The 25,141-nt window shown below is 41.9% G+C and overlaps 1 protein-coding gene across 1 annotated transcript; it reads right to left on the reverse strand.

The window, feature by feature from the left end:
- Positions 1 to 9,626: 9,626 nt before the first annotated feature.
- On the reverse strand, positions 9,627 to 12,322 carry LOC147448554 (transcription factor MTB2-like). Its single transcript, XM_086521116.1, has one exon. The coding sequence runs from the start codon at positions 11,772 to 11,774 to the stop codon at positions 9,894 to 9,896; it is 1,881 nt and encodes a 626-aa protein (XP_086377242.1). The 5' UTR covers positions 11,775 to 12,322; the 3' UTR covers positions 9,627 to 9,893.
- Positions 12,323 to 25,141: the final 12,819 nt, after the last annotated feature.

Genomic DNA, 25,141 nt, shown 5'->3' on the forward strand with positions numbered 1-25,141 from the left:
TAGTCAGCCAAAGTACAAAGCAAGGCTTGTTGCCAAGGGCTTTAAGCAAGAACAAGGCATTGACTTTGATGAAGTCTTCTCTCCAGTGGTCAAGATGACTACAGTGAGATGCTTTCTTGCATTGGTTGCTATATTGGATTTGGTGTTGCACCAAATGGATGTCAAGACAGCGTTCTTGCATGGTGATTTAGATGTGGAAATTTACATGCAGCAGCCAGAAGGGTTTGTTGAGAAAGGCATGGAACATTTGGTATGCCAGTTGTTAAAGAGTCTTTATGGCTTAAAACAATCACCGAGGGCATGGTACCATAAGTTCCACCAGTTTATGCTTTCTCAAGGCTACAAACGTAGTGAGTTCGATCACTGTCTATATACAAAGAAGGCTAAGGATGGCAGTTGGCTGATCCTTATTTTGTATGTGGATGACATGTTGATTGCTGGCAAACACTTGGAAGAAATTTCAGCTTTGAAGTCAAAGATGGCAAAATCGTTTGACATGAAAGACATGGGTGAGGCAAGTCATATACTTGGTATGCGCATTGAGAGAGACAGATCAAAGAAGTTGATTTGGTTATCTCAAACAGAGTATATTGACAAGGTTTTGCAACGTTTCAATATGGAGAAGGGAAAGGCATTGAGTGTTCCATTGCCACCATATGTGAAACTTAGCAAACAAGATTGTCCTGTGTCTGAGGAAGAAAAGGCTGAAATGGATAAGATTCCATATGCGTCTGCAGTGGGTAGTTTGATGTATGCAATGATTGCTACACGTCTGGATATTGCATTTGCAGTGGGAGTGGTTAGCAGATATATGTCAAATCCCGGCAAGAAACATTGGGAGGCAGTGAAAGGTATCATGAGATACTTAAAACATACAAAGAGTATGCGCATATGCTATGGTAGTCAGGATTTGAGTGTCAGAGGATACACTGACTCAGATTATGCAGGAGACTTGGATAAGAGGAGATCTACATCAGGCTATGTCTTTACATTGGCTGGAGGTGCCATATCATGGAGATCTCGATTACAAGATTGTGTTACGCAGTCTACTTCAGAAGCTGAGTATGTTGCAGCAAATGAGGCATGCAAAGAAGCTATTTGGCTTGGTAGATTGGTTGCAGACTTGGGAATCAATGCAGATATGCCAGAGTTATATTGTGATAGTCAAAGTGCTATACAATTGGCAAAGAATCCAGTGTTCCATTCGAAGACTAAGCATATTGATGTGAAGTATCACTTCATTAGGGAAGTACTTGAAGACAAGCAGATACAACTGCTGAAGATCCACACCAAGGACAATCCTGCTGATCTACTCACAAAGGGACTTCCAGGAGAGGGCTTTGTGCATTGTCGTGAGTTATTGGGCATTGGATAGATGGCAGCCATGTAAATCTTTGTACATTTATGTTCATAGATTTACAGTTACTTAAAGTGCCACATTGGACTTTAAGTGGGAGGTTGTTGGGATTAAAGCCCAAGTGGCCTCTTATGCGGATATGGCCGGCCGCCCGCCTAACTCACTTACCTCTAACTCTTTGTATATACTAACATATTCTTTGTGAATACTAAGGATTTGGGAGATAACCCTTCTAACATCTCTCTGCGTACTGTACTGTGTAAGCTCACTGTGTGTGTGTGTGAGAGAGAGAGTCGACCCACGCTCCGCTCCGCGACTTCAACATCAAGAGTTCATGAGAAAATAACTAACAGAGCACTGGACCCTATGTAGGGATCGACCGGTCCACCCATCCACATCCACTCTACTAAGGGCAAAGAGAATTTCACTTTGCCGGGAGTGACCCAAAACACCTCCAACCTACCTGAGCTAGAAGTAGGATGAGGCCGCTTCGCCTCCCTCCATGAACCCGAGATTTGAAAGGATCCCAAGTACTAGCACATGGTAGGGTATCAACACCAACCATACCAATTTAGGCGCCACGCCTCTTCGATGCCCAGCACCGGGTGTTTAGGCAAAGCCAAGGTAAAATCCCCGACCCGTTTAGCCGTGTAGGTCATTCAACCCCCAACGCACTAACCATCCAGCAAATCCCCAGGAGATCAACGACCCTTTAGTCTAAGGCGAAGCAATGTAGGTGATCATAGTCTTGTAGCGACGCTGCCATGAGAAACATAACACATGATTCCAATCACAATAGCACTTCCCATATGCACAAACAATCTTTTCCAAGCAGTTAGAATGTACAAGGTCTCTACCCTTACACGTCTACCATGAACCATCTAGATCACAATCCCAAAACCATAAACCATAATGAAATCACATCACATGAGTGAGAACTTCACCCAACTCGGGTGAGGAACGACCAATCCTGCATAACCACTTTAGAACATAACATGGGTGAAAAAAATTTGGCAGCAGTATTTTGGCAGTATAACCGAATCAAGAAAAAAAACCATGAGACACACCGGCTTCCACCATAAAATCACAACCATAATCCATGAGGGAATCTCTGTCCTTAACCCTAAATTATAATCACATTGAACCAACTCCCACACTTGGAGTTTGACATATCCTCTGCAATCAATCAGATTCCTCACACATATGACCCTTAAGACATGATTCTTTCACGCATAAAAAGAGTCTAACCATCAACTAATCATGATATAGAAATCCAATGTTGACAACATCCAACCATGCAAAGTTGATGCATCACATCTGCACTTCACCTCCCTAGCACATAGAGTTAGTTTTGACCTAGAAAGGTGGAAAGAAATCATAGCCATGCATATGAGGCTTCCGCACCAATCCATAAGTTCCCATACATCATATGATAACATTCCATCACCATAAACATGATACAAAACAGATCCGACCTTTAGGTCAACCATAAACCATAACTTCACACATATATGCGAAAGGATTTTACATTTATGTACATTTTATTATTCAAGTGTTCTTTATGAGCTATGATCATTATTATGTCTAGCTGGGAAGTATGTATCCATTTTTCAGCATTCAAGAAATTTATAAATAGATACGTGCAAGAGGAAAGTGCTTACTCTTGCACGGGAGGAGATTTCACCCAATGTCTGTGTTATTCTTCTCTCCTCTTCTCTTTACTCTCTCACTATGCCTATGTAGCACTCCGCTCTAGGAGGTGCATTTGCATGTGCTCGCTCTTTGTCTCTCTCAAATCATGTGTAGTTTTGATTTTGCATTTGTGCGAATTGTCAAGTTTGTGGGTCTATGGTTTATGGCCTATGTTATGTTATTTTCAGTATTTTGCAAGGTCCTCTATGCTCCTGGATGTAGCATGTGAACACATGGAGAACTGCTAGGCACTTTTTTCTAAGTAATAGATTCTCTATTGTGTGCTTTGATATTATTCTCCATCTCCAAGCTGCATGTTCATTCCTGCAATCCTAAGTCCAATATCTCACTCATTGTAAGAGATGTTAAGAATACAAATAATGTATTACCTGCACCTTTTGTGAACAAGGGGGAGGAGACAAGTGAAAAACATCATCTCTACCACTGTGCTCGTATGAACCCACCCTATATACCAATATAATGGTGGGATTTTTCCACATGGCACCTCCTCCACCCTGGGACTAATGCAAAGTCTTGTTGTCAGCCTTGACCCTTGAGCTACAAGCTCCTACTCTTTGAGGTGCGAGCTACATGCACCTATTGCCACCCACACCGTCGATTTGTGGGTCACCCCCACTTTTTTCCTCTGGCCTACTTTTTCATGCCCCACCTATTTAAATCCACGATCCTAAGCTAATTAGCTATTTTTACTCTCCTTTCCCACTATCCTCTTGCTCCTTTGCTCTCACTCTAGCCCTCTTGTTGTTGCACCTTCTCTCTCTCAAGTCTTCTTGCTCCTATTCTAGCCCTCTTGCTCAAGTACACTTCTTGTGTTCTTGGACCGCTGCTCTTCTGTGGCTCGCAAGATGCTTCTACCTCTGCTTTACTCAAACCCCCTAAAACACACACACATACTTCAAAGAATTAGCTTGGGTGCTTCCTAAGGATTTCCTAAGGAGAATGCACTTGCAAAGATACTTTCTAGAGATGAGGCTTGAGAGAGAAATGAATCTTTAATAAGATGCGAAGTTGTGCTAAGGGCTAGGGGCTAATCACCTTTTCTTGTAGAGCACCCTCAAAATGGTGATTCTTTCTAGGTATCAGTTCTTTTATTTTCCTTTTCTATCAAACATATTTAGAAATGAACACCATGATGGTTTTAGAGATGCCATATGGCTCTTAAGAACTTTATTTGCTTTCATTGCAATTTTGCATTGTGAGTGTACGATAAAATCTTTGTAGATTTGCTTGCTCATCTGCCTACCCTACTCAAAGAAGAGCTATGGAGGAAATGAGTTTTATGGGTATTTAGATAAATATAATAGCACCGTTTGGTAACATTTTACATGCAAAATCAATTGTCTCAATTGATTTTTTTTCTATTCAATTTGTTAAGGCAAACATTTCTAGGTGTGATGATTTAGAGAGAGATTGTGTGCTAAGATGGTGTACTACAATCTATTCATTCTAATGTGTGTGTTTGTGTGTGTGCATGTTGTCGTGTTTCTTCACTTTCACCATTTTCCGTCAGCTTATTCCTCTCATCTAGTGTACGTTGCCTACTGCAAGATGCATAGAGGGAGAGTTAACCCTAGTGGCTTACCGCTTGTACCCTAGCATACACAAGGATCCATTACTGGTGATTTCTTGTAGCACGTTTTAGATTTCAATTAGTAATTCAATTTTTGGTTCTAGTTTATATTCTCTGCTGCATCTTGTGTGAGTTGATTCTTTCCAATCACTCTCTCTCTCAGCAAGAGAGAGAGAGAGAGTTGATTCTTTCCAATCACTCTCTCTCTGTCTCACCCGATCTCAGCAAGAGATCGGGTGCTTTCCCACCTCCTCTTCCTAGTCGCTTAATCGTCGGACATCATGTGTGCATTTGCACTGATAGTTTCTCCTCACTATGCCGATCACTTGTGCAAAGGCTTCAAAACATGTTTATCATTGGCCATGTTAATTGGGTTCTTACCATAATGTGGTGATTTGTGTCCTAAGTGAGTGCTTTTTGGAGAGATTTTTATCATTAAATGTGACTTTTGAATGTTTTCCAAATATTATCTATGACTTTAGTTGACAAAAGCACTCAATGTCAATGAACTTAGGGTAATTCAATTGCTATAAAACAAAGTTTCAGAGAGAATCTTTCATGAGAGGCTTCATTGTGCCTTTATGCTAAGAAATTATATTTCCACCCCAAACATTCTCAAACCTGTTAAAAAGAGTGCTTGCAAAAAGGATAATTAAAGGCTATTGTTGACAAGCTATACTTCTCTTTGACCGCAACAGGTTTAGCTTTTCTTTTGTGAATCTTTGAGCAATGCATATTTTGTATTCATTTTAGCTCTACTTTTTGGATCAAATTATGTGAGTTTTTTAATCATGAGCACAAATGATCATGTTGAGGTGTATTTTGAGGGTTTAGATAGACAAGTCAAATAGAATCTCTCTCTTTTTCTTATGATATTGTTGAATCTCTAGAGTTTTTTGTTGCAGGTAGTTAGCATCAACATGTGTAAGGGATAGTTGGAATTTGTAATGGTTAATTAGTGTGTTACTATCTTGTTTAATTATTGTTAAACTAGCTATAGGATTGATGTTTGTGTAGATTGGAATTCCAAAGTTAAAAAGAAGGTTATAGAGTTCAATAATCAAGCCATAACAGTTTAGTATTCATCATTATTTCATTTCAGCTCAATAAAGAAGAGAAGGATCATTTTGTATAGAAAAGCCGAAAGACAATTTTCAACAAGGTGCAAACTTTAAGTGAAAAGAGGGGTCTCTATTTTTTTGCATTAGACTTACTTTTAAATGAATATCAAATACTCGAGCTGTAGAGTGTGTAGAGAAATTGGGGGTTAGGTTAATGCTATTAGTCTGTGATTCTCCTATCTCCTTGTCTAATGTATTCTTTTTGTGCAAATTGCTCACCATCTATGTCTCTTACACCTCTTGCATCTCCTTGCACTTTTGTTAATATGTATGAGTATTTGTGTGTGTGTGTGTGTGTGTGTGTGTGTGTGTAGCAAGTAGATGTTATATTCTTGGATGTTTATGTGTGTGTGTGTGTGTGTGTGTGTGTGTGTGTGTGTGTGTGTAGCAAGTAGATGTTATATTCTTGGATGTTTATGTGTTTTAAGAGAGTGATGGTGAAAGGTGATAGGAATGTGTCTGTAGTTAGATCTTGGAAGAGGTTTCTGGCTTCCCCTTTCTGCAATAGTACTATCAACGCTAAGTTTCCACATCACACTTTGCCAAAGGTGATGATTCCCAACAGAGATTCAAAGTTTTGCAATGCTTTTTGGACCATTTTATTTAAAACTCTTGACATTACTTTTTCATTTCATGGACAAATAGTAACTATAACTAGCCTCACTATTTTTTACTTACTTATAGCATGTGTGCATTCTCAACCACAAAAAAATGATGACTACTTGAATTTCTTAAAATTTTCATGTAATGACCCCACTCATTTAGCTACTGGTAAGTCACCTTTTGAGGCTATGTATGGTTATTTACTTCGTGCACCATCATCTTGTTTGTCTAACATTGTACCTACCACTAATAATTTTTCTATTGGGTTTCATAAGATTTATACTAGTGTACAATTTGCTATTAAGCATTCGCATGAATGATACACTAAGCATGCCAATAAGCATAAGAAAGCACATGTTTTTAAGGAAGGAGAATATGGTATGTTTCAAATTAAAAGGCACCAAATCAAGAGTGTGGACACTAATGTGTTCATGCAGAAGTACCATACAAAAGTATGGTGGAGAGTTGGCACTATGGTCTCTCCAAAAAAACTAAGAAACGAAAGTCGTGCCCTGCCCCGTAGGAATTATGTCTTGGACCAGATTTATGTGTTAGACCATATTAAACTTAAGCTGGAGATAGCTTAAACTTAAAGAGAAGCAGAGGTAACTTTATGTTCTACATCACAGACAGTATAGAGTTCATTGTAGTGATGAGTTCTCGGTTTGAAAGTCCGAGTGGAACCTAGTGAAGCACGTTACTATCATGCAAGTGTAGTAGTTTTGAGCACTCTGCTAATGATAGACCTAATTAAGTGCCACCTCTCATCCGGGCCCTCTTCTGTATATTCATTCCAATGCCTCTTTGCCCAAGCCTCCTCAACAGTGATTGCTCCTGCTCTCAATCAGTTGCAGCCCAAGCTGCTTCTGGCCCCTCAGTGGTGCTAACCTCCATCCTTCAGAAGGACCTTGAGCCCTTTGCTTCTCTCTGACATTGCTTGCTCTTGAAGCACCATTACGAGCCATTACTTCTGCCTACTCTTGAAGCACCACTTGGCACATGCATTTGACACAAAACCAATCAGACGTATCTAAAACTCTATGGATGAGTGCACCAATCCAATGTTGTTGGTCGGATTATGGACAGAATGTGTTCCAAAGTTGATTATCTTGGAGTATTTTGGACATGACGGTTCACGAATGGGGATTCTTGGACGTAGTGTGGTCTATAGTTCAATTTTCTACAAAGGCAACTGATGCTCAAGCTAGCATTCTTCAAAGGTACGAAGTTAAGGGTAGCAAATTCGAGGTGTATCCAATGGAAAGGATCCTCTACTGGGGTGTCCATGCTAGCTTCTTCATCGACTTCCACTATGAGCTACAGAGAGGGTGTGTTAGTTATGCCATCTCAAGTTAACTGCCCACGGTGATCCCATTATTTATTTTGAATTTTAGGTATTTATTTTACTTATTTGTGAAAGTCTGAGTAGGGAAAATGACTTAGATGGGTATATATGCAACCCATTGCCCCCATTGTACAAGTATCAGTTTATCCATTGCCAAGGTTGGCTGGTTCAACAGAGTCTCTCTCTCTCTCTCTCTTTCCTACCTTGTCTCACGTCGACCTTCATCATGGTGTCGATCATTTCTAATGCAATCTCCATCATCATCTCTTCCACAAATTTTGCCATCGTGTCAATTGTCACCTTCACTTCTGCTATCATGTCTACCATCACCACTACTTCCATGATGTTGTCTACCACGATCTCCATCATCATGTCTATTAAAATCTCCATCATGATGTTTTTTGCAACTTTTGCCCGACTACCGCATTCACTTCTGCTATTATGTCTTCCATCACCAACTGCTTCTGTGTTCTTCGTCTTCAATCAACTTAGACTCATGCTCAAGCTTCATATGTACATCTTTGAATATTCACTCTGTGATTAGAGACACTAAAAAGCACTGAATGTGAATGCTTACTTTCTCCTTGTCTCACAAATTGGCACGCACTGCCGAAGGCAGGGGCAGAGTGGGACATGAGACAGTTTGGACCACTAATCACAGTTAACTTGCATTTCATACCACTTGTAAGGCTTTTGTCTGGCTCAAGAACATTCCAACAGGGGCACTGCTGGACTTTTTCCTGGGGATATGAGATATGACTTCAGTCTAGTCTCCACACGAGGCAATTGGCATCATCAATATCCTGTGCTGTTCATGAAAATTAGTCGTGATTGGCACAGCTTTTATCATCATCTGTACTTATCAAAGCATAGCAAGTTCTTGATGAGCTTCCTGTTACATCTTGGTATTTGTGAATGCATTGATTGACTTGCTGAGATTTCTTGCCATCTGTGATTTGTGATCTTGCTGACGTACAGTCTTCTTGGGTAGATGGCACTTTGGGGTAGGTAGTTAGTGAGTTGCTTGAGAAGGACAAGCCAAACAAGTTCTTGATGAGTCTCTTGGAATGCATTGAGCGCAAGAAGATACATCCAACTGGCGCTGTATGCCAACTGTCTTGTACACAACAAGTTCTCTTGGAATGCAACCTAACACAAGCAAGGCTAGGAACAGTCAGTGGCGTTAAGAGGCATACTTAATGAGACCCTTGGGGATGAGGGGCGAAGGTGATCATTTACCTTGCATTCAAATCTCAACACAGAGAGCCGATAGAGCACAAAGGACACAAATCAACTGGAATGAACAAATGGATGCTCACGAGCAAAAAAATTACGGAAAGCGTTGTTCGATATAAACACGATATATACTGCATGGCAGACTGGACCACAGAGCAAAGGATGAGGGTTTCTTTCGATCCAATCCAAACCCTAATGTAGCTTCATGCTAACTAACAGGTTTCATGACCGATCTCCATCAAAGGAAGAGAAGTATTTATTCTTAAAGAGCTATTCAAGAGCTAGAGCAGTGCTCACCAAAATTATCTCTATTATTAGTTACAGACCAACAACTGGTTTCAATCAAAATGTGCACTTTCATTTTTTTTTTATTTTTTATTTGGGGGGGGAAGGGGGGGGGATGTTGGGGAGATTACTAACTACTCACTGAGAAGTTCAAAACCCACATGCATCTTCAACCCCAAATTACCAAGCCATGATCATTAAGACAAAGTAAACAGGAAAAGAGGATACACCCATCCATGCCAGAGACGATCAAATCAATTCTAGCAACAAAGCGGCAGAACGGGATCATCCCTCTTCAAGCAAGAATCAGATGTATATCACAAACTCTGCAAAAGCCTCCCTGAACTCAGGACCCCATAACTCTTTTGAAAAAAGGGGATGTTACGACACTTCTCTAACACCCAGGGCAACACCTTGAAAGAATGCCCGTGTTTTTTATCTGTAAGCCTGTGCCTGCCTACTGCCGAGACTACAAATTGCAATCTGATAAGATTTTGAATACACTAACTCATTAGCAGCAGAGAAGCGAAAAGAAATGGCCGACTAATATTACATGCATTGGATGTATCCAATGCTGATCATTAATATTGCTAAATTGAGCAGCCGTAAGCACTCTGTTGAGCTAGGCGGGCTACAAGTAATCTGAACAATTACAACAGAACCTCATGAGTATTGGGAAATCGCTGCCCGCAACTGTTCAGCTGTAGTCAGGTCCGAACCTCTAACATCAAGCTTGAATGTATGCACTATGGAATCATTAAGCAGAGACACGGTTGCTGCTGGCACATCCAGCCGCAATGCCTGCAACGCCTCCATAACCTTAGTGAAAGGATAGCTCTCCTTAGGACAGTATACTTTCACAAATGCCTCTCCGTTTAGCACCTGCACCTCCACATTTTGAGCACAAGGATTGGCCAGGTCCCTCGTCTGAGAAAGCGCGGAGACCTCCGCCACATCTACACCCAAACACCTTGCTTTTAGTTCATCCTTCTCATCCTGCACCTCTTTCAGCTTCACCTGCAACTCTTGAATGTAGGATATTGCATCCCCAAGCAGAGATGCTTTGTCCATCTTGGAAATATTCGGAACAAGCGAACGCAGTGCATAGAAACGCTGATTTAGCTTCTCCCGCCTCTGCCGTTCAGCCTCAACATGATTCAAAGGCTCTTCCCTTCCATTCGCTGGTTTCCTGCCTCGTTTTCGTGGCTTCCTCTCCTCAAGGGCAGATTTGAAGTCTACCTCCTTGCAAGAAGCTTCCACGTCCGAGTGCTCGGACTCCACACACGACCTTACCATCGCACCAAATGAGTTGCATAGCCCCTGCTTGAACTTCTCCTCTCCACCCACAGAGCTCGAGACCTGCGCACCTATGTCCATGTTGAGGGTGCTCCTTTTCACTGGTTGGTTTGACCGAAGCACCTCTGGAGGGCCAGCTTGCTTAAATGCCACATTAAGTGCCTTGGGAGCCTCGGTGCTGCCTTTTGGATGCCAATTTCGAGCCTGAAAGACTTTCACTGCAGCTGCTCTTTGTGCGGCTAAGAATGGATTGAGCTGAAAGGGGACAGGTAAAGATTGTATCGTATCAGAGTGAAAACCAGGAGGCATTCGCCCATTGCGAAAGTCCTCCAACAAGCCCCCGCGATAAGGCTCATTCATAGGCATAGATGTTCTGAGCCTGCCCGTTTCTTGTGTTCTACAATTAATCATGTCCCTCACACCCGGTACAGGTGACACCATAGGGCAGCTCGTGCATGAGGGGAATAGCACCTGCTTGGAAGTTGCCATCGCTGAGGGGGCTGAGGAGAGATTCTCATTGACTTGTTCCCAAACATCATCAGTAAAAGAAACTTTGATTTCATGGATAAGCTTTCGATTTTCATATATCGTATCTGTCGATCCTAGCTCAGCTACCCCATGAAGAGTTGGAACACAGACTAATGTCTGGATACCTGCCATCTTTGCCAAGGGCCCCCGAGTGCACATGTTTGGCATTTCCTTATCAACACCTGTTAGCCAAATATGACTCTGACTCTCGTACGCTGCACCAGGAACACCATTCCCTCGTTGAAATGAGTAGAACATTGAGATCAGATAGAACAACTCCGTATCCGAGACAGAGTCTTCATCACTTGCATCCATGAGGTCATCATCAGTGGCACAAAATTGTGATTGCAGAGTCCTTAAAACCCTCTTCTTCAGTTGTTGATCTTCAAGGTTCCCTGATGCATGAGCCAGCGCATTGCTAGAATCTTTGGGTCCCTTAAAGTATCCATCTCCCCATCCCAATACCTCCTCACCCTTAGGAGTGCAAGAGAGTTGCCAAAAAATTGCATATGTCCAGTTAACTGCAGAGCCTTCAACAAGGTTGTGTAACCGCTGCTGCAATGCGGCCTCATTGAGACGACGCCCACCTGCAGGGGTTAACCCTTGGAGGTTCCAAGACAGATGAACAATCGCAGAGGGACCTAACAGCTGCTTGATCATAGCAAGGTCTTCGGGGCTCCATTCTCTAATCTCAGCAACCTGAGAGCTCATGCTTGTCATATACCTGGGGGTAACTGGTTCCTTACATACTTGAAAGAACCAGATCAGAGTCGGGCCGTTCTAGGCCAAAGCAGCCTAACAAACCCTTCTGAATATTGCCCTCTCTCCTAGGTGATGCACGAACCCATATCTGATATACAAAGATCTAGCCCAACATGTTTAGCGGAGCAGAAAAGAAGGATCTTCCCAAGCTGGAAATTGTTTTTTGAATATGCCAATTGAAAACCTGGGCTTTAGCAGAATCAAGAAACCCAGAGACGCCACAGCCAATAGAAAGCACGGACTTTCAACCCGTCACCGCTAAGATGACGCAAGAAGACCTTCAAATAAAGGAGAGAAACTCTACCTGTGCATAAACCACTCTCGAAGCTTTAATGGAAAGCTCAACGGAGGGTGTCATGGAGCGAGCGAGGGTGAAGTAATGAGGAAGGAGACTGCTGCGCTCTCCTTTACTCGAGGCTCGAGCCCCGGGAGAGAGAAAAAAGGAGGCACGGGGGGTACGACCCATCACGGGCTTCCTCCAGAATAGGACCCCAAATAAGGCAACTGCAACGAGTATGGACGACGCCATTGGTAGATCGCCCGCTATTTTCTGGCTGCGAGCCGCTAAATTGGCGGTGCCCTTGACTCAGCAGATCAGGCTGAAAAATTAAGGTTTTGATAATTGGCTCGAGTTCCATCCAATGTAACCCTAATTAAGTCCACTGCAAACAACGTGATGGACCTTAGAGCTGAGTTCTCCCAGTGGCAATGGGATTTATCTACGGGCCAACGTAGCACCGGGTCACGCTTTGAGGAAGGTGGAAGCTCATCGCGAAACATGCATTAAAAAAAATTGAATTTGTTATTTCCATTGGTTGCCTTTCCCTACAAATAAAGAGAAAAGCCGCTCACCAAGAGAATAGCTTATCACACCTGGGGAGGGGGGGGTCTTATCTTGTTTCATGATTTACTAGTGGGAATCGGGGAAGATCCCCTCTGGCAAACTAGAAAAGGGAAGGGTGCAGCAGAATACAGGGCGAGCTCGCAAGCAAGTGGCGACTGACGAGGAAGGCAAGACGAGCTAGAAGAATGGCACTGGGCGTGTCGACAGCGAGGTAAAGGCGAAGGCCATGAGAGCAAAGGGTGGTACCGAGTGACAGCAACAGCGAGGCGAGTGTTATATGCTTTTTTTTTTGTCATTAAATGACTGTGTTGTTGGTTGCAGCATCGCATGTGTGCTCGATTGGTTACGGGATCTCCCTGTGAGGCATAGTACCATTTGAGTTGGGTTCGAAGCTTGCGTCCCACTTTTGAAGGGTAAGGATCTCAAGCTGGTAGGTAAGCCTCAAGTCGGAGGAATCTTGCAAACTAATGAATAAAACAATAATTTTTTGCAAATGAATTCTAAATTTTACGCCCAGTATAGATTTAGGTTCTCGTTTTCAAGAGCTATTAAGTGATTATAACATGTCCTACATATTTTTATTTTGGTCAAACACTTCCCAAAATAGCTATGTCCCCATCACAGCTTTTTTGTCCACCCACTGATGCTTTCACCCTTGTAATCTTTTTTGATAGTTCATGTAACATTCAATGGCCTAATAACTTGTGTGTAGCGGAAATTAGCATGAACATAGTGGGCATTTCATTAGAATAGATTCCTAATGAGAATTACAAGAGTGCCTGGGTGGAGAGAGCAACAAAAAGCATAACACCTAGTTAGATAGCATCAACAATACTTTCAAAAGAGAGAGAAATTAAGCTATTGACAACAGTTGAGGACCAGATTTGCATGGAGCCGGTCCCCCCTCCAAAAGGCTTTGTATTATGGTTTCTCCCATCAAGAGAGACATTGTACAATTCAATTCTTTGTGTTCCTTCAAGACTAGCTAGTGCAATGAAGATGAAAAGCTTCATGCACTAAGCAAAACACTTAGCAAACACAACCCTGGTCTCAGACCCAAGACCTCACACACCTTCGAAGATGGTGAGAGCTAGCAGGGTATGAGAGTAGACTGAGAGGAAGAAGGAGTATCTTACGAGAAAGATGTACATCTCCTCACATAATCACTCATATTAGCATAGCTTAGCTTGGTAGAGGAGATGAGCATGCATTGAAGCTTGGCTCTTGGTTGGATTTGCATCCATATGCCAAGAGTGTGTCGATGTAGGCTTCTATCTCACAAGCTTGGAGTAGGTGATGAGCTCTCCATTAAAGCTTGGGAAGAGATAGTCTTCTCTTTCTTCACACATGAGATTGTGTGAGGGTGTGTGTGATAATGCCTTGCAAAAATCAGCCCCCTCTCTCTCTTGGGCGAGCCCTCTTGCTATTTGCTCTTGCAGGCTCCCCATTGGACCTCCCCAGGGCTAGCCTATCACAATTAAGCAGCATAAGTGATAGCCTTCTGACATGTGTCCCCCTTTCCCCTTTTGTGAGAGCTTTAGGTAATTTAATAATTAAACTAAACTCTCATTGGACCCCTTTGCCTCCTGGTCAATAGGAATCAGGCAAGCCATTGGGCTCCTGAATGCTCATTGGACCCCTTGGGAGACTGTCCAATAGTCTTCTAGGAGACTTAATTCTCATTGGTTCTTTTATTGAGTGTTTTTAAATTAATTAAACTAGATTTACTCTAGCCTAATTCTCATTGGTCCACCTCCAAGGCCATCCAATAGGAATTGGGTACACCTTGTGGGCATCTGGCCTAGGGAGCTGACATGTGTCCCTCATTCCCTTTGTGTAAAGGAGGCTTGTGTGTGTGTGTGTGTGTGTGGCTTTCTCTCTCATCCCCTACATGCTAGGCTCGCCCCCTCCTATGTAGGGATATGCAAAGACTTTTTTTGGTCACACACAAAGCATCCAATTCCCTTAAGGTTGACCTTTGGACACTACCTTTGAATTTTGGAACCTTAGCATTTTGGAAGTCTTAATGGGCTGAACCTTAGGGTCTTTTTAGCCCATTGTTGCACATGGCTCTTTTGCAGATGGCCCCCCCTTTGGATCCCTATTTTCCCTCCTTTGGATCCCTACTGTGGCAGGTCTGCTAGCTTAACCAATATTCTAGCTTTTTCTCCCCTGGCACTTTCCCATATTAAATGATCAGTTTAACATGAGAAAATCATTTAGGAGAATTAGATATTGATTATTATGATATTACCTCTCTCTTGAAATCATTGTCGTCCTCGACTATGGTGTAGAGAAGATAAAGCATATTCATGAGTCCTTTTCTTAGCGGGTAGAGGATCCCTATGTTACCCTACGACATCATTCCACAATGGATGACTAGTCCATTTGGTGCTTGAGAGCCTGAGGCTGCCGCAAGCATGTTTGCACATTAGTCCTATCAGTCTTCCATAGTAGAGTGACAAGCTCTACTTGGTGTTTGGGAGACGTCGTCTCCGCAAACTTGATCTAAGCATGCATACTACTTCATTTTTGTGCACAATAAAGAAAAAGAGAGTCTTATAAGACAAAAAAAAACTTTGTTCATTTTTAACATTTTGTACATTTGCTTACTCTTGGGAAGCATTGTAAGCATTGACAAGGTTTAGGTTATCCTTTAATTGTATGCCTTGCATCCATCTAGCATCTTCAAAAGGATAATTCTTAAACTTAATAAGATATCATCGGATAGTCTTACCGCCTCTTAGTACCTTGTCTTCATGTCGGAGAACGGACTCGGGCTGCAGCACCTCCTCTTGGTCCTCGATCTCCGGTGGGTCTTCAATAGTTGGTTCTTGAGGTGGCTCTCCTTTGTAAGGCTTTAATAGGCTCACATGGAAAGCATTGTGTATGAGCCAATGATTGGGCAACTTGAGTTGATAGGCCATCTCATTGATTGGCCTAAGAATCTAGAAGGGACCATAGTACCTTTTTGCTAGTTTAGCATAGTACTTTTGGTGGCACGTAGGATTCTTGCCCGTCGTGTGCCTTAATCGAGCCTTGGGAAACTTTAATAAGACCCAATCATTTTCTTTAAAGGCTTGGGCTCTTCTGTGCTTGTTAGCAGCAGCCTTTTGCCTTTGCTGTGAGATAGAGATAGCATCCTTAATCTTTTGAAAAGATTCTTCTAGGTCTCGGCTATACTCATCTGCAGCGAAGATCTTCCCATGTACCTTAAGTAGCAAGGGACTTTTTGATCTCCCCTCAATTACCTCGAAAGGTGCTTTTCCCGTGGAAGTATGTACAGTGTTATTGTAAGCATACTCCACTAAGGGTAAGTACTTCTCCCATTGGGATCTTTGATCTACTTCCGTTACATAGGCTTTTAGTAGATCGAGAATTGTTAGGTTTGCTATTTCACTTTGGCCATCCGTTTGTGGATGATAGGCCGAAGAGAAGTTTAGCCTTGTCCCTAAATTCTCAAAGAGACCCTTCCAGAAATTATTGGTCATTCTAGGATCTCTATCCGACACTATGGACATTGGCAAGCCATGGTACTTGAAAATTTGTGAAATGAAGAGGGTTGCCATTTGATGGGCTTTGATAGTCTTTTTGACAGGTATAAAATGAGTTTGTTTACTGAACTTGTCTACTATCGTCCATATTCCCGTATTCCCATCGATAGACTTAAGCAATCCAAAGATAAAATCCATGGATATGCTCTCCCATGGTGAATTAGGGATTGGCAAGGGTTGAAGCAATCCAAGTTGCTTCCCTCTATCAAATTTTGTCTTTTGGCATACCACACATTTAGAAACATACTCTTGTATGCTCACTTTCATGGTAGGCCAATAGAAATATGTTTCAATTCCCTTTAAGGTAGACTGAATCCCTCTATGCCCCGCATAAGGTGGAGCATGAGATTCATACATTACTTTCTCACATAGTGAGTTAGTAACACATAGTCTATTGCCATAGAGAAGATAACCATCTTGTAAAGTAAATGGTTCTTCTTTCTTCCCTAATGCAAGGGCTGAAATCACATCTCTAAAGTCGGGATCAATAGCGTACTCATCTATCATTGAAGATAGATCATTGTGAGTTGCTATGGAAACCGCATTCACTCTCGGCCGTCTTGAGAGTGCATCAGCTACTTGATTATGCTTGCCAGCAATGTGAGCAATATGAAAATGAAATTGTGAAAGGAAATTTTCCCACCTCATTTGTTTGTCGGAGAGCTTGGTCTGTGTCATGAAGTACTTAAGACTTTGGTGATCCGTTCGCAGAATGAAAGGATTCCCCAATAAATAGTGCTTCCATGAGTCTAAGGCATGTAGAACTGCAAGGATTTCCTTTTCATATATGCCTAGAGCTTGCTCAACAGGGTCAAGCCTTTGACTCTCATAGCCTATGGCGTGCCCTTCTTGGAGCAAAACAGCTCCAAGGCAATCACCACAAGCATCACATTGGACCTCAAATGGTTTTGAGAGATCCAGTAATGTAAGCACAGGTTGAGAGATAAGCTTTTCGAAAGCATTGTTCTCCTTAGTAGACCATGTGTACCTAACGCTTTTCTTTGTTAGGTCATGTAATGGTCCCGCAATTTGTGAGAACTTTTCTATGAAGCGTCTATAGTATGCACACATACCTATAAAGCTTCTTAGTTCATGAAGATTCCTTGGTTTAGGCCATCCTTTTATTACCTCTAACTTGGATGGATCCATTTGGATGCCATCTTCAGAGATAATGTGACCTAAATACTGAATCTCTTGCAAGAAAAATTCACTTTTTTTTCCGATTAACATAAAGTTTATTCTCTCTCAAAACTTGAAATATTACCTAGAGATGTTGCTTGTGTTCGTCTAATGAAATAGAGTAGATGATAATATCATCAAAGAACACTCCAGTGAAGGTTCGATGAGGCATGAACAGCTTCTCCATCAAGCGGTTGAATGTGGCTGGTGCATTGGTCAAGCCAAAAGGCATGACAATGTATTCATAAAGACCAAATGTGGTGCGAAATGAGGTCTTTACAATGTCTTGATCAACTATCCTTATTTGATGATAGCCACTTTTTAGGTCAATCCTACTGAAGTAGGTCGATTCTTGTAGCTTATCAAATAGGTCTTCTACCCGTGGAACGGGAAACCTATTCTTGATAGTGATCCTATTTAGTGCTCTATAGTCGACACACATTCGATATGTGTCGTCTTTCTTTTGCACTAATAGCATTGGTGAGCAAAATGGAGATGAGCTAGGCCTAACCATGCCCTTCTCAACTAACTCATGCACTTGCCGCATAATCTCCTCTTGTTGAGCTTGACAAACTCTATAAGGAGGTTTGTTAGGCGGTGAACTTCCTGGAAGAATTTCAATTGCATGGTCATCATTACCTCGTTTAGGAGGTAGCTCACAAGGGATGTCGTTAATAAAAACATCCTGAAACCCCTTGAGAAAATTGGATAACTCTAATTCCTTTTGGTTGCTTTTATTTTCTTTTGCTAAAGTATTAGGTTCATTTTGAGAGTCTTTAACAAAAATCATGTACACGGAAATAGAGCTCTTTATTGACTTGTTGAAAGCTGGTGTATGTACAATGGGAATAGTGTTACCCATTTCCTTAGCATCTATATACATGTCTTTTCCCCTGAACTTAAAGGAGATTCTCCTTTCAGGAAATTTAACATCGGTAGCCAGGCGGTCAAACCATGGTGCCCCTAGGATTACATCCTCATGCTTGAGAGGAGAGATAAAGAAGTCCTCTTTGTCCACATAGCCTTGGACATGAAGCCTCAATTTCCCGATTAAGGGAGTGACTGAAGCTTCTTGCCCCTTGAAGGCACTGTCTGCGGGTAGGACATCTCCCATCTCGTAGGATTGTATGCCTAGCTTGGTGTCCAACTCTATAGATATAAAATTGTGAGTAGAACCAAGTGCAAAGAGAATAAAAGCTTCATGTTCTCTTACCTTTCCCCAAGCATGGCATAGAGGAGATCCTTTGTGATGAGTTTGGTGAGTCTCCTCCTCTTGGATTTCAACCAAGGAAGCTCTAGGAGGATCTTGGCGGTTGTTCTTTTGGGGACAAGCGCGGTACGCATGCCCTTGTTCGTCGCACTTGAAACACCGGTTATCCTTGCGATAACGCTCAAGCTCTTCAGGAGAGAGTTTATTCTTTCCTTTGTAAACTCCCTTCTCTTTAGCTTTGTTGGAGTTGCCCTTAGGAGACTTTTGGACATTGTCCTTCCCCTTAGGCTCATTGGAATCCTTGTTTTTTGGGGGCTTATTATTTCTTTTATCCCCCGTTTATAAATTGATTCGTGAGGCCACCATAGTATGGTGTATTACCGCCGATATGGTACGTGGCCTTTGGGAGTTAACATACTCCGCCATTTCTTCGGTTAAGCCCGCACAAAATTTTTGCTTTTGCTCTCCAAAATCCAACTTTTTGAAGACAGTGGATTTGAGTTGTAGGTCCCAAAACTTGTCTACATATTTGTGGATGGATTCATACGGAGAGAGCTTTAAGCTTCGCCATTCGGTGAGTACTTTGTCTTTGGCATCAGTGGCCAAAAACTGCTTCATAATGGAAGCTCTTAAAGCTTTCCATGTTCGTGGAGCTTCACCATTGGCTCGTAGGCTAGACCACCATTGTCTGGCGGACTTTTGAAAGTGCATAGCTACATGGCGTAGCTTAGAGGACTCCGTGAAGCCCTCATCTCCAAACGCCGCATCAAATTGCTGGATAAAGGCCAAGACTTTGTCCGTAGCACCAAAGGTACCATCATAGGTAAGGAAAGAGATGCTCTTCCCTCCCTCTTTGAATTTCTTCAGCTTGGACGACCTCTTCCATGCGGCATAGGATTTCCTATGGCCTCTTCTTTTTGATGGTTCAAAGGTTGCACCATCACTTTCTTCAGAAGGTGAAGAATTTGAAGAAGGTGGAGAAGAGGGTGAACTCTTTCTCGCCTTTTTCTTGTCTTGATCTTCAGCGTCTTCACCATCGATTTCATAAGAGGAAGAGGATGAAGAGGATGGAGAAGAGGGTGTCCTCTTTCTCGCCTTTTTCTTCTCTTGCTTTTTATCATCCCTCTTTGAATTATGGTGTGGAGAAGAGTGTGATGGTCTTCTCCGCTTTGGTGGTGATGGAGAGCGTTTAGCCCGCCGTCTTCGTGGAGCCATCTCCGTCGAGGTGGCGGGAGACTCACTTCTTTCTCGTTCCTTCGGTGGAGGCTCTTGAGTTCTCCTTTGGGAAGGAGATGCATCATCAAGAAGTAAATTCTTGAGCCCTTCATATGGATTCTATTCTTCTTCCCGAATCGGAGAGAGACCTCTTTTGGGAGTCTCACAAGGAGGCTTCCTAGGTGTTCTCTCGTCATGGTGATGAGCTTGGAGAATCCCGTGAGTACAGAGCTGCCGTTGCACTTCACTTTGGAGAGATGGATTGCCCATGGCTTGTTGAAGTCTAGAAACAACATAGTTAACAAGCATCGGAGCATCATTAGTAGCTTGCTCATTAGCAAAATCAAAGTTATCAACATTAATTTCACTCTCTTTACTATTGTCAGCCATTCTAACAACTTTTAGGTGTAAACTTTTTAGGTGTACTTTGGCACTTCAAGCCCTAGTTTCTACTCCTCTTTACCCCTTTAGAAAAAGCACTCAAGCTACTGTACCCGCGGCTCGAATACCATTAATTGCAAGGAATAGAAGAGAGGGTCTTTCGACACCAAAACAACACCGGCTCCTGTCAAGCTTCTAATAGCTCAATAGTGGTTAAGCCGTAGGCAAGCCCCGTAGGACTCCACTATTAAGACCATAGCTCTCGACGGTGATGCCCCGTTAATTGCACAAAGGCAGGCGCACTGCAAGGCTGAAAAATCCTTATTCTACTTACTCATAGGCAATTAATAATACAAACCATTTATAGCTAGCTTGAGGACCTCCCTTCTTGAGCAAGGAAAGAGAAACCTTGTGCTCTGATACCAATGTAACATTTAATGGCCTAATAACTTGTGTGTAGCGGAAATTAGCATGAATATAGTGGGAATTTCATTAGAATAGATTCCTAATGAGAATTACAAGAGTGCTTGGGTGGAGAGAGCAACAAAAAGCATAACACCTAGTTAGATAGCATCAACAATACTTTCAAAAGAGAGAGAAATTAAGCTATTGACAACAGTTGAGGACCGGATTTGCATGGAGCCAGTCCCCCCTCCAAAAGGCTTTGTATTATGGTTTCTCCCATCAAGAGAGACATTGTACAATTCAATTCTTTGTGTTCCTTCAAGACTAGCTAGTGCAATGAAGATGAAAAGTAGCAAACACAACCCCGGTCTCAGACCCACGACCTCACACACCTTCGAAGATGGTGAGAGCTAGCAGGGTATGAGAGTAGACTGAGAGGAAGAAGGAGTATCTTACGAGAAAGATGTACATCTCCTCACATAATCACTCATATTAGCATAGCTTAGCTTGGTAGAGGAGATGAGCATGCATTGAAGCTTGGCTCTTGGTTGGATTTGCATCCATATGCCAAGAGTGTGTCGATGTAGGCTTCTATCTCACAAGCTTGGAGTAGGTGATGAGCTCTCCATTAAAGCTTGGGAAGAGATAGTCTTCTCTTTCTTCACACATGAGATTGCGTGAGGGTGTGTGTGATAATGCCTTGCAAAAATCAGCCCCCTCTCTCTCTTGGGCGAGCCCTCTTGCTATTTGCTCTTGCAAGCTCCCCATTGGACCTCCCCAAGGTTAGCCTATCACAATTAAGCAACATAAGTGATAGCCTTCTGACATGTGTCCCCCTTTCCCCTTTTGTGAGAGCTTTAGGTAATTTAATAATTAAACTAAACTCTCATTGGACCCCTTTGCCTCCTGGTCAATAGGAATCAGGCAAGCCATTGGGCTCCTGAATGCTCATTGGACCCCTTGGGAGACTGTCCAATAGTCTTCTAGGAGACTTAATTCTCATTGGTTCTTTTATTAAGTGTTTTTAAATTAATTAAACTAGATTTACTCTAGCCTAATTCTCATTGGTCCACCTCCAAGGCCATCCAATAGGAATTGGGTACACCTTGTGGGCATCTGGCCTAGGGAGCTGACATGTGTCCCTCATTCCCTTTGTGTAAAGGGGGCTTGTGTGTGTGTGTGTGTGTGTGTGGCTTTCTCTCTCATCCCCTACATGCTAGGCTCGCCCCCTCCTATGTAGGGATATGCAAAGACTTTTTCTGGTCACACACAAAGCATCCAATTCCCTTAAGGTTGACCTTTGGACACAATCTTTGAATTTTGGAACCTTAGCATTTTGGAAGTCTTAATGGGCTGAACCTTAGGGTCTTTTTAGCCCATTGTTGCACATGGCTCTTTTGCAGATGGCCCCCCCTTTGGATCCCTATTTTCCCTCCTTTGGATCCCTATTGTGGCCGGTCTGCTAGCTTAACCCAACATAATTTTCTACTCATTTTGAAAGATGGTCTTTAGCATCATTGAGTATCTACCAATATCCTAAAGCTAAATCATATTATGTAAACTAAGATGAGCCTCCTAATTGAACAAGAAAATCATCAATACTTGGCAACCAGAAGACATCTTATATTGTAACTTGCTTAATGGTCAAAAAATTATACAAAATTTGTACTCCCTAGAATCCTTCTTACCAAATGTGGTTCAACACATGCCCACAAGCTTTGTGATGGTTGACCCACACCTTTTCATAACATTTCTTTCATAGCTTTGTTCATGATGTCAGACATGCATAAGCAATGTTGTTTAAGTTTATGAATTTCTCTTTCAATATACGACACAGAATACTAACCGTTGTTTTTGACAAGTATGTTTTGCAGATTCTTATCTTTGCAACTGAGGATAGTTGCTTTCTAACGGAGAGGTATGTAATGAAAATTGATATAGAATTATTTTATTGTGATAAGTGGAAAAAGCATGACCGAGCTATAAACTATGCGAAAGGACATCACATTTATGTATATTTTACTATTTAAGTTCCCTTTATGAGCTATGGCCATTTATGTCCAGTCGGTCAATGTGTACTAATTATGAGCATTCAAGAAATTTATAAATAAATAAGTGTAAGAGGAAAATGCTCACTCTTGCATGGGAGGAACTTGCACCCAGTGCCTATGTCTATTCTTCTCTCCTATCCTCTCTTCTCTCTCATCGTTCCAGTGTAGCACTCTGCTGTAGAAGGTGCATTTGCATGTTCTTTCTCTCACTCTCTATCTCTCCTTGCTCGTGTATATCTTCGATTACACATTTGTGGGATTTGCCAGGTATGCAGATCTGTTAGTTTTATGGTTTGTATTATGGTACTTCGCAGGCTCTTGGTGCTTCCAATTGTTGCAATGGTTGCCGTGCAGCATGATACTCTCATGGAGGGTACTAGGATGTCAACTAGCGCAAAAACAACATAGAATTACTTGATCTTGAATAATTTAGAGCAATGCAATCACGAATGTCTATTTTAGAAATGAACATTATACATATAAGTGAGAATATTACTAAACTATCTGGTCTAGTAGTGCAATTCATGCATCAATAGGCCAAGGGCCCTACAAGTGAAGAGCCTATGATTTTTTTTGCCTCCCTGGGCTTGAAAATCGGATCCTTGGCATGCCATAGCAAGGCTCCAATCTGGACCCACTGCCAATTCTCAATCAAAAAGAGGTGGATGAGTTGTTCAAAAACACAAAACCATCAATCTCTCGAGAGGGGAGGATAAAGAACACAACAAAGACAATAAATATCTTCTTGAGTATATGGGATGGTACTCACAATGTTTGTCAGACGCTGGATATTTGGGGGGTACACTATTCAGAACTCTTCTACATAACGTGCATTTGGGGGTTATTTAAAAACCCCTGTTGTAACACATTTGAATGAATAAATGGCCTTTAGTTTAGGGTTTTTTTCCAAATTGGAATATAAAAATCTCTTTTGTTAATGTATCTTTGTTAATTTGACTAAAATGTTTGCATTAAAAAACCGCTCTTATTGAACTCACATGGTACATTAACATGATTACATAGTGCAACACCCAAGCTCTAGATGCAATCAAGGCACTGCAAACTAGCTTGACACTAGAAGGTAAAGCCTATAAATGGTAGGATGTCACTCAAGAAGAAGGGCATCATACCACGCACATGGGTTGCCTTCGAGGATGTGTTCAGATAATAATTTATTCCTACTAATGAGAAGGATAGAAATTGAACAACATGGGATAAGTCTCGGATAAGTGTTCTATGTGGTAGCATAAGACACTATTTGAATATATCTCGCACTACAGAGATGTTATCCTCAAGCTTGAGGGCCTAGACAACTTCCAACAATTGCTTAGCTTAGTCATGGTGATAGGGTTAGGGTTAGGCTATGCCAAGGGCAAGAGCATTAGGCTAGAGTGTAGAAACTGTGAATAAATCTCAAAGTGCAATTATTTCATTAGAGAGAAGCCTCTTAAATAGACTCAATACTTTACTCCATTGGCTAGAGAAGTTGCACCAGGCTTCTCATGGGACCATCTCATTTTCTATTAATCCTAGTTGTCTAGGAGACTTTCCCATGTGGTGCCACAAGCATGGGCTTACCCTAACAATTGCCCCCTTAAGCCAAGCTTGGGGCAAAATACAAAGGTTTTTTTTTCCATAAAATACTCCTAGGTTTATAGGATTCACCTACCCTAATTCAACATGACGGTTCAATATGATTCATCATCATGGTTCAATGCCTCATGATTGGCATCATAACGGTTCTGTTTTGGATTCATCATTATGGTTCACAAGTGAGACCTAAGATAGGTTCATGTCGTGATCTTCATCATGTGTGGTCATTGTTTTCATCTTCATCTTCATGTCATGATCTTCATGTTGATGTAGATCTTTTTTATTGATGTCGTTGGTCCAAAATTTCAAGGATGCGGCCTTCATGTCAATCTCTTGCACATACATATCATGTGTGATGTCTGTGTGTGCATTCATGATGATGGGTGGTCCTACAATACATGCAGTTTGTAGGCAATGTCTATAAACCCATTTGTGCATAGTGCTTTTGTGCACAATTATTACATACATTGTTGGATGTTTCTTAGAATCCTTCTTAATAGAGTTAGAGGCTCTTGATGTTCAAACGGCTTTAAGGCTCTTGGAGTTTGCATGAAGAAAGTGAAAATGGAGTTTTATAGGCAAGAGGCAAGGCCAAGTAGTGAGTGTAATGGAAATGGCCTATGAACTTTGAGAATACCGGAATTAAGAGAATTAGAGTGAGCATTTTTGTGAGACTACTTTGAGAACATAGAGGGTGAACTCAATTGATGGTAGCAACATGAACATAGTACTTAATTAACTTGGCATGAACAATACTTTTGCAAGAGAGAGAGAGAGAGAGAGAGTACTAGAGAACATGACAATAGTTGAGGACCGGATTTACTTGGAGCCGGTCCCCCCTCCAAAAGGTGTTTGTATATAGATTCTCCCATCAAGAGAGACTTGGTACAATA

The sequence above is a fragment of the Adiantum capillus-veneris genome, chromosome 10 (assembly GCF_014529385.1).
Source record: "Adiantum capillus-veneris isolate H3 chromosome 10, ASM1452938v2, whole genome shotgun sequence".
Lineage (NCBI taxonomy): Eukaryota > Viridiplantae > Streptophyta > Polypodiopsida > Polypodiales > Pteridaceae > Adiantum > Adiantum capillus-veneris.